This window comes from Pimephales promelas, chromosome 4 (genome assembly GCF_988280905.1).
Source record: "Pimephales promelas chromosome 4, fPimPro1.hap1.1, whole genome shotgun sequence".
NCBI classification, from domain to species: domain Eukaryota; kingdom Metazoa; phylum Chordata; class Actinopteri; order Cypriniformes; family Leuciscidae; genus Pimephales; species Pimephales promelas.
The window spans coordinates 5160455-5171344 of record NC_142772.1 but is presented as its reverse complement, the minus strand read 5'-3'; the positions used below and the strand labels follow the sequence as shown (position 1 = coordinate 5171344).

Genomic DNA, 10890 nt, shown 5'->3' with positions numbered 1-10890 from the left:
AACAGAGCAAGGTGAGCATTTGTGCTTATAAAACTTAAACTTTGTTTCGTTTTTTTAAAGGAGTGATCGTTTCGCTAGATAAGATAAGACCCTTATTCATCGTCTGGAATCATGTAAAGCCCTTTGAACAGTTTGCACTGAAAGTGTCTCTTGGACCTTGAACTGTTTGGTTCCCACTTACCCCTTTTCCACCAAAAAAAGAACTGGTTCGGAACTGGTGCTGGTTCAAAGTTGGTTCGGAGTTGGTTCAACTTGCGAACCGCTTTAGAACGTATTTGTTTTTCCACTGACTAGAGCGCCCAGGGAACGACGTCGTTACGTCACTGTGTACGTCGCCATACGGCTTAGCTAGAAACGCTTGCAAATGCAACATTACTTTCGAATTATCTCTAACTCGTGCACCAAAGCTTTAAAAACAATTGAAATATGTAAGTCTTTTAATCTTTTCGTTTGATATGTAATTTTTTTCTGATAAGTTATGTACCCCTGTCTTGTGTCTTTTTTTCTTTCCATTTATTTGTTCTATATTGTTACTTTTCTTCTTTGCTTAAAATGTCTTCAATAAAAAAAATTACAAAAATAGAAACGCTTGCGTTAACTACCAAGGCGGACTCCATCGTGTTTCTACAAATGTTTCTCTTGGCTTTGCGAACCTTTATTATGGTCAGAAAAGATGTTTAGAACACATCTAAACCCACCCCAGCCCCCGACGTAAGCATGACGTGGTGAAAGAACGGTTCTAGTCCAGCAAAGAGTTGGTGCTGCTTTGGAACCAGTTCTCCTGGCCGAGAACCGGTTCTTTGGCTGTCGAAACACAAAGAACTGGTTCGCACGCAGGCACCGACTCCGAACCGGCTCTCAAAATGCTTTGGTGGAAAAGGGGCCACTGAAGTCCATTATATGGAGAAAAATCCTGGAATGTTTTCATCAAAAACCTTCATTTCTTTTTGACTGAAGAAAGAAAGACATGGACATCTTGGATGAAATGGGGGGTGGGTAAAATATCAGAAACAGTTTTTTTTTTTAAAAGTGAACTACATAAAAAAAAAACGCTACTGGCTAGATTCCTGAGAAATGTCAAAAATGTAGTAATGTCATCAACCTACCAGCAAGTGTGCTTGAGAAACACTGAAATGAACGGGGTTCAATGCAGTGTTTGGAACTATCGGTTGGCCAACGACGCATTACTTCTGCATTCTTCAATTCCTATGGTAGTCTATTGGCACACTGTTTTTCAAAGGCTCAGGTCCAAACCATCGTGCCGAGGGATGCTCTTGGTCCTTTTTTAAAATGCTCCATAAACACTTCAATATTATCAAAAAAAGTGATAGTAATTTTTATTTAAATCAGCTGTCTACATACACAATGGTGTTTATATGCACAAAACATGAGTACTGAAATACTATTAAGTTACAATATACAATGTAAAGTATGCAAGCGGATTACATTTTACTTGAGCAGTCTTGCAATCAGACTGAAAATACTTTATTACTGCCTTTAGATTGAAAATCATCATTTTTTCATAATCTTAAACCGGTGTTTGGGCACCCCTAGATTCAAGTGCCTTGTCCAAAAACACCTGAAGGACAAAACAAAAAATGAAACGAGAACCTTAGTAGATTGTATATAACCACAATAAACATCAATTACAAATAAATGTACATTTTGTTAAATATTTTAAGCTTTCTTACCCTGACGGGATCCGAGAGAGTGTAGCTCACAGCTGCTGTTTGTCCTCCTTTCATCTCTCTGTATTTCAGATATTGGTGGGCAAAGGAAATGGCCTCTTCTTCACTATTCAAAGGAAAATATTCAATGGAACTATTCTTTTATTCAACTTTGACTTAGAAACACAAATTAACTTGTTTTACTTATAAAGATTAGGAACCTCTATCTAATAAAACTACCTCCATCATTAAAGCTACACAATGTAACTTCTGGCCCTCTAGTGTTTGAAGCATAAAACTGCAAGTTACTTGTGAAGAAACATTTTTAGAAATGACTTGAGTAACATATGGATATAAAAAAAAATCTGCACCCTCCTGTTACAAAAGTGTAAGACTGGAGAAACTGGAAGAACTGGAAGTGAGGGCTACTCTCTCTCTCTCTCTGAGAAAACAAAAGAAATTAACATTTGAACACTGTCTTGCATAAGTAACGACACCACCCTTTACAGTCTCCTTATCACCCCCTCTTTACACTCACAGCCCAAACACTCCACTCATATTTGAGCAAAGTCCGCTCAAATAACGTGGCGGTGTGGTGGAGAGATGGGTCCCAGCTTAGGACCCCATTAGTATGCCTGATCTAAATCTAGTTTTGCGATAACTTGTAGCTAACGTGAGCTGTTTTGGCATTATGTGTAGCTTCAATGCTAAATCCCGCTTCTATGTGCTATAGGATGAAAAATAAAATAAGTTTGTTGTCATCAAGTAATACATATATTTGTATAGCACTTTTCATAGTAGGTTGCATCAATAGCAGAGGAGAAAAGGCCACGAAATGTAAAAATCCTACTTTTATTCTGTCACGAAATTTAGTTTTAAGAGTTTTTCAGTCGAGAACTTTAAACATATAAGTTAGGAGACATTAATGACTCGTTGTAACGTAGTTCAAACGTCTTCTATAATAAAGTGATCTTCTCTGATATATAAAGCGATTACCCATAAAACTAGCTTTGAACCAATCGGATTGCGTGGGTCCTAAGCTGGGACCCATCTCTTCACCACACCGGCATGAAATATCTCTGTAGACGTGTTTGTTTGCAATAGCCTGATCCTTTGCTGTAGCCGCGCTGGGCAATATTGGTAAAATGACGCTATCCTCTCGTTCACTGATCCATTCTCTGATATATGCTCACATGCTCTGATAATAATAGCTTTCTTGGACTATATTTTATTTTGATAAATGGTCAAAAAAAAAAAAAAAATCTGTTAAATTTGATTCTGTTGTAATTGATATTTTTGTAAAGGGCTATTTTCAGTCAAATATTTGTGTCACTTAAAATAAAAGTGCACTTACTTTATTTTGTTGGCTTGTAGTTTTTTTTTTAATTCATATTCAGTAAAATTATTGCATTTAATTTATAAGTCTAATAATAATAATTATACAATTATACAAAAAAAGTATTTTAAATAAATTCATTTCGGCAAAGTGCATACAGAATTTTTGGTTTCGGCCCAGAATTATCATTTGGGTGCATCCCAGGTTCCAAGGGTTTTTACTGAGCTGGGGAAAAAAAAAAGCCTTCTCTTACTTTGCACCATGGTCTTGGAATAATCAGCTAAATTTGTTACATCTAAAATATCTAGTCCCATTAAATAAATTTAAAGGAGTAGTTCACTTTTATAAAAACTTTTGCTCATAATTTACTCACCCCCATGTTATCTAAGATATTCATATCTTTTTTTCTTCAGTCTAAAAGAAATGAAAATTTTTGATGAAAACATTCCAGCATTTTTTCCATATAATGGACTTCAATGGGAACCAAACGGTTCAAGGTCCAAATGAGAGTTTCAGTGCAGCTTCAAGGGGCTTTAAACGACACCAGACGATGAATAAGGGTCTTATCAAGTGAAAAGATCGCTCATTTAAAAAATAAATAAAAAAGTTTAAGTTTTATAAGCACAAATGCTCACCTTGCTCTGTTCTGTGATGTGCGTTCGTGACTCTCCAGTTCGAACTCGTTCATCAAAATGAACAAATCTTTTTTCTAATCACTCGAAGGGTCCTAGATAAGACCCTTATTTATGGAGCTGCACTGAAACTCTCATTTGGCCTGTTTGGTTCCCATTGAAGTCTATTATATGGAGAAAATGATGGAATGTTTTTATCAAAAACCTTTATTTCTTTTCGACTGAAGAAAGAAAGACATGGATATCTTGGATGACATGGGGGCGAGTTAATTATCAGCAAAAGTCTCCTTTAAGGGCATGTTAAAACTCAAAAATGTAACTGCCATATGTAACCTGTTCTTTTCTTTTATGTGTGATGCTTGGTTTTGACTATTTTGTATACCATGTGCTCCCAGCAGGCCACACTCCTACAAGCCACGTCTAGCTTTAAAGCTTCACCTGTCCTGCAGAGGGTGCACCTCTCAAGAAAAGAAAAAGATCAACACAATTATCCTTCAAATAAGGCAAATAAATGGCTCCTACACTCACATTTTAATAGTAGTTAGAGCTCCTAACTTAAAACAGGCTCTGTGACTAAGTAATGATTACCTCAATGTACAGTACGTCTGTATGCAAGTTCAAGAGAATATGTTAATTTAATAAATACACTGTACACCTCTTTAGCTATTTTCACGCGCCAGTGATTATTACTCCACGTGCCACTGGTTGCGAACTTGCGACCCCTAATTTAAAGATTGATACAAAGAAATTTATAAAGCAAAGTGGAAACGTGGATGCTAAAAATCATTAATATTATATTAAAGATTGTTCATCTAGAGGAGCAAATGATTCTCGTAAGTTGAAAACATTTTTTACCTGACCTCAGAGAACTTCAGTAATAAAGAATTAGTTCACTCCAGAATTAAAATGTCCTCACCCCCACGTCATCCAAGATGTCCATGTCTTTCTTTCTTCAAGAAATTAAGGTTTTTGACGAAACCATAACAGGATTTTTCTTCTATAGGGATCAACGGTTTGAAAGTCCAAATTGCAGTTTCTTTATATAGTTTAAAATTTATATATGTTTTAACCACAAATGCTGGTCTTTCACTAGCTCTGCGATGCACGTCCACGACTTCACGTTGGAAAGGTCACACGTGACATGGGTGGAATGTAAGATAGGATGAAAACCTCCATCTTATTTTCTCCTCCAACTTCAAATTTGTCTGACATCATTTTTATACCTTTTTTTGTAAAGGCCCTTTGACAAGTCTTTGCACGTTCACTCTGTAAACACTGGGTCGGTACTTCCGCCTACGTCACGAGTTGCTCCCCGTTGAAGTTCACAATATAGAGAAAAATCCTGAAATGTTTTCCTCAAAAATCTTAATTTCTTTTCGACTAAACAAACAAATCCTTTACCAGTAATTGTTGCAGTGTTTTACTATTAATACTTCCCAATCACTCTGTTAGGTTTATTTTGCCATACTGACCGGCTGACTGTACATTAGTCCTTGTAAATCTGTTATATAGAAGAGCTTCACCAGTACAGAAAAAAAAAAATCATGAACTGAATCAGAAAAAATAATGTATGAAACTTCGAGTAGGATCAACTAACCCATTTTGCTCCATAAGGCAGTCCAGCAGCTCCTGCACTAGTTCAGAGAGACCTTTCGAGATCAAGTGCCTCTTCAAATAAGTGAAGTGTTTGGTCTTCATCAACGTCTGGGACTTGCCATTTTCACAAAGGAACGTGAACACTGTGTCTCTAATCTAGAGCAAATAAAAAATAATTAAAATATACAACAGAAGTACTGTGAAAAGATTTGTTTAACGATAAGACGAGGACTAACCTGTGAAGGAATGCCGGCTAACTCTCCAGTGGTCATGCTTTCCTCTATCTGATCCAGAATGAGGGAAGGGTTACAGGACAACAGGAAGCTCTATTGTTGAAAACACACAAAACACTCGTGTAGTACTAACTGAAAATCAGACTCATTATTCAGATCCCAGATCAGTGAAGCAGGAAAGCTTGTATACATTCAAAATCAAAATCACAATACTTTTTTTTAGTTACATGTACTTACTATAGTAGTAATAATAGTAAATTAAGCATAATTCCAAACAACTAACCCCAATATTAACTGTATAGTAAGTACATGATGTTAATTCATATATTGCTCAGTGCCTCTTTGGGTATTTCAAATTCAAGGAAGAGAAAAAAAAACCCATATACTTATTTACTTGCCCTCATAGTAAACAAAACTCACAAAACTTAGCACTTTTATTTCGCAAAACATTAAAGATACAGTATGTGCAGAATGTCCAAGAAACTTTTTCCCATACAACAAAGGTAGATTAGATTAGATTAGATTTATTTGACCACTTAAATATAAAAAATATGAAGAACAGTAAGAAAACTGTTGCATACATTAAAAAACAAGTACAAAAGTAGTCAGGGATAACACAATAAAGCCCGAAGACTTATTTCCATTGTGGTCCCTTATAAAGGCAGCAGAAGAAGTCAAGTGGCAACACATCACACATCAATCATTCACATCCATAAACCAAATTCATACATATTGTACAAAAAATAATAATAAATAAATAAATAACCTTAGTATTATAAAAAACTACATTTGGCCCCTAAACCATAATTTCAGACCTTGTTTAAAATGACCTATACTTCTTACTGTCTTCAGTGCACCAGGTAACCGATTCCAAAGGGTAGTTCCAACATAAAGAAAAGACTGTTTGCCCAGATTTGTATTAAATCTGGGGGGAACAAAATCAGTTGAGCTACCCCTAGTGGAGTACCTGTGAACTTCGTCTACTCTATAGGGCATTTCAGAATGTTTGTAAACAATAGGCACCGCGATACTTCCGGGTGGCAGAACGCGAACGGCTTCCATTGACTAACTGAAGAGATCCAGCCGGCAACTGAACAGTTACACAGTTAAAATCATTGATGTTGATCAAAGTTGAATCTATGGCGAAAATATGTTGTGTTTGGGGTTGCGCCACCAGATATACAGCAAAAGGTGTAGGTTTTTTATCGATTTCCTTCAGAAAAAAGTAAATCTATCCAGCAGAACCTGGGTGAGAAGGTTAAAGCGAGTGGACGTCGTCAAAAGTGCATGTCGTCTTCTAATTATGAGCCTGAGCCCGATTTAAACCCAACCATTTTAATACGTGGGTCGTTATATAACTGACGTTCTCAACTAACTTAGTTATTTCTATTACTTTCTATGTTACTTTCTTTTGAACTGTGAGTAAATGCTTCTTCATCGTAAATGCTTCTGATTGGCCAGTGCGTTCAATAAATCAACACATATGTCTGTGATTGGCTACATCGCTCATCGCTGCAGTCACGTTATAAAATGAAACTCTGCCATGTAAGTCATTTCTATTTTGTTTTAGTTGTTCTTGTTGCTTTTCTGCAACAGATGAATACAAATGTATTAGTTTTTATTTGTTTTATTCATAGATATTTCTAGTTTGCGGGAGTCCCGCGAATCGTTTTATTCTCCTGCAATCCGCACACACAGAGTGCATTACCGCCCGCACTCGGCCATCAGATCTAGTCCCGCGCCGCGGTCTAGTGCGTTGGGAGTGCACGTCTCTAGATCAAAGAATCTAAGCTTTAATGATCATGTTAACTATGTCTGAATTTCCACCACGTCTGTTCTTGAATCAACTGTTGAAATGTAGATAGGCTTCTGCCGGCGGTGTGTCTCTCTCCATGCAATTTACTAGTGTTGCCATAGGGACGCTTCGGCTTTTGCCACCCGGAAGAACGTCTTTTATTGTTGTGACGTCATGGTGAATTGTCGTATTAAAATAATTTCTAAAATATTTAGGAACATCTCCATAAACAATTTTTTGTACCATACCCAGCTGCATCTGAGACACCCGATCCTCAACTTTTAACCATCCCACCCTTTCAAAGTGGGAAGGTTCCAGATGAGTTCTAATGGGGAGGTCTAAAATTAGCCTTATTAATTTATTTTGAGACGTCTGAAGTCTATGTTTCAGGTTTACTGTGAGACCATTGTACCATGCACCACAAGCATAATCAAAAAATGGCTGAATTAAAGCTCCTGCCAAAACTAGCTTTGTTTTTTCATCCAATAACTTTGATATTCTGGCTAAAAAACGAACTCTTTGATTAACTTTGGTGATTACCTTTTGGGCCTGACCTACTCCAGATAAATTACAATCTAGCATACATCCAAGATAACTGATTGATTCCTTGGCATTAATTACAGTATCTCCAACCAGGACCTTAAAACATGAGGCTTTTTTTAACTTTATCTTTGTTCCAAACAATATGGATTCAGTTTTCCCTAAATGCAGTGATAATCTGTTTTCAGCCATCCACAACCTAACCTTTTGAAGTTCTGTGCTAAGTATGCTTTCAATCATATTCTTATCCTTGTGAGAAACAATCAGCGCAGAATCATCTGCATATAAAAAAAGACTGCATGAACAAGCAGACTTTAGATCATTTATATACAGTAAAAAGAAAAGTGGGCCCAAAACGCTTCCTTGAGGTACCCCACAGCCCATGCCTTTTGGTTGGGAAATTTTCCCCCCAATATCCACTACTTGCGTTCTATTTTCCAGGTAGGAGCCCACCCATTTCTGTGCTAATTCACTAAAGCCCATTGCTTTCAATTTATACATTAAAACACAATGGTCAACTGTATCAAAGGCTTTTTGTAAGTCTAACATAACCATACCACAGAAGTTTCCCTTATCTACCTCCCTTTTTATATAGTCAGTTAAAAACAGTAAACAGGAATCCGTAGAATGAGATTTACGAAAACCAGACTGGAACTCATAAAGTAGGTTTTGTGATTTTAAGTAATTATCAATCTGTTCAAAAATAATCCTTTCCATTACCTTTGACAGACAACCAAGAATTGAAACAGGTCTATAATTACCAGGATCTAGTTTACTCCCTTTCTTATATATTGGAATCACTCTGGCAATCTTGAGGTCATTGGGAAAGTATCCTTGTTCTATCGACCTGTTTATAATGTGAGTAATACTCGGAGTAATGATCTCAGCGGCATCCCTCACAAATCTAGATGGAATAGAATCTAATCCTGTGGCTTTAGAGCCATCAAGCGTCTTCAGCTTCTCAAGAACAAGTGCCTCCTTCACCTCTTCAAAAGAGAAACTCCCCGCCTGAACACCTAACTGAGAGTAAAAGTCCTGCACATGTCCTTCACCATATTGACCAGTCTGGCCAGGTAACTTTTCCACAAGCTTCCTAGCAACTGATGAGAAATACATATTAAAGGTATCTGCCACTATCTCCTTCTCTGATGTAATATTGTTACCAAGATCTAGGGTAATATTTGTGTTTTTTGTTTTTAGCCTTTTACTGTAGCCAAGGTGCTTAAGGGATTTCCATAGCTTTCCTGAGTCATTTCTGTATTCAGCAATTTTTTCATTGAAATATGCCTTTTTAGTATTGACAACTAATTTGTTAACTTCATTTCTTGCCTTTTTATAGTCAGCCCAACTCTGCTCATCCTTTTTTTCTCTGAATTTCCCATGCTTCCTGTTTCTTAACCTGATTGCCTCAAGGATGTCATCATTTACCCAGGGTTCTGTTCTCTGCTTTATTCTAATTTCCTTATATGGGGCTATTTTATCTATAGTTTCTAACAACATACTTTTAAATAAGTACCATGCTTTGTCCACATCACTACATAGCAAAACCGTAGACCAATTCATTTTAACTAAGCAGCCATTCAACACTTCTTTACTGTACTTTTTCAGTGACCGGATCTTAATAGAAGTATGGCAGTTAAGCACTGTTTGCTTGATCTTTCTAGTACAGAATATAATAGAATGGTCACTCAGCCCATATTTTATAACCCCACTTTCAGTTATCCTAGATTTGTCTGACACTAGGACAAGGTCAATTGTGGTTTGAGTGGTAGAGCACACACGTGTAGGTTCATCAATCAGCTGATGTAAACTATGGGAGCGACAAAAATGCATCAACGCTTTATACCCAGAAACATTACTGATTACTAAATCAAAAGGTATGATATTATTAGTGTTTCATTCAGCCGTTTTGGGTTGTAAAGCATTATTCTCCATAAAACGTCTTTTGGAACAATATTGTGAAGTGTTAAATGTTTCTTTTACGGTTTACACTGTACATCACACATCTAACATCACATAGTGGGCAGAAAATGAGATATGCTGTCAACTTAAAGTGAATATTTAGATATTTTAATAATTCGCTAATATATTGAGCAAGATTCTGATTCACAAACAAATATCTGAACTTTTAATGAATCCTGAAATAAGAAATCAATCTGACAAAAGCTTCACTACATGAACTCGAAGTCAAGTTTACATACACCTTGAAGAAAATGCAAAATGTTATTTAAAAAAAATAATCATCATAATAATTTTTTAATCACTTTGATACCATTTTCACAAGCAAATGTTACATTTTCAAAACTTTTAGTTCTAATCTCAAAACAGATCATCAAAAACACACTTTACAAAACATGTTTCAATTAACTCTTTCCCTGCTAGCAGTTTTTTATGCAGTCAGCAATCGTCAGCCATTTTCACAAAATTTTCATGTCCCCCAGAATATTTAGTTGTGTGCATATCTGAACATGCAATATATCAAAAGAAAAAGAACAGACCCTCTGTTTTAAACAAACAAAACAGTTTTATTCTAGCTTCATGCATTCTTTTTGATCAACACTTGATATTTTACTTCTCTTTTCAAAAACTATGTCCAGATCGTATTCAGAATGATGATCAAAACAAAGATGAAGTAGATCGAGTCCATCAACACCCCCAAAGCTTCACAGTCCAAACCACTAACCGTCCTGGGTCGACATTTCACTCGGTAACATTAGGCCATTTTGATTTTTATGCAGTTTTTTTTGTTGATGATTGCATTATTTTTCATATGCATGTGCTTACACATGAGGCCACTTATTTCAGCTTCTTTGCCAGTTTTGATCTGGAGATACTGTACTCGTTCAGATGTGTAATAGCACCCCTTTCCCCATACAGGGAAAGCAGTAAAACCTTGTGAATGGCAGGGAAGCGTTTTCTCATAAAAGACAAGATATTTACCAATTGCTTATAAAAATAGTATCAAGGCAAATGAAAAAAATCTAAAACTACATTTGATGATCCCTCTTATTGTTATGAATTGTTTACCTCGCCTGTGACGAGACGACTCAACGCCGGTGATTTGTTATGCCCTTAATATTACATGATTAAC

At 36.3% G+C, this 10890-nt stretch overlaps 1 protein-coding gene across 2 annotated transcripts in view; it reads right to left on the bottom strand.

Moving 5' to 3' along the window:
* Positions 1-1315: 1315 nt before the first annotated feature.
* Positions 1316-10890, bottom strand: part of kntc1 (kinetochore associated 1) — a 56201-nt gene continuing 46626 nt past the window's right edge. For both annotated transcript variants that reach the window (XM_039690610.2, XM_039690612.2), the window contains exons 57-60: positions 5468-5557; positions 5233-5387; positions 1692-1794; positions 1316-1579 (exon numbers count right to left, since the gene is read on the bottom strand). In XM_039690610.2, coding sequence (XP_039546544.2) covers positions 1529-1579; positions 1692-1794; positions 5233-5387; positions 5468-5557 — 399 coding nt within the window. In that variant the 3' untranslated portion in view covers positions 1316-1528. The remainder of the gene's footprint in view (positions 1580-1691; positions 1795-5232; positions 5388-5467; positions 5558-10890) is intronic.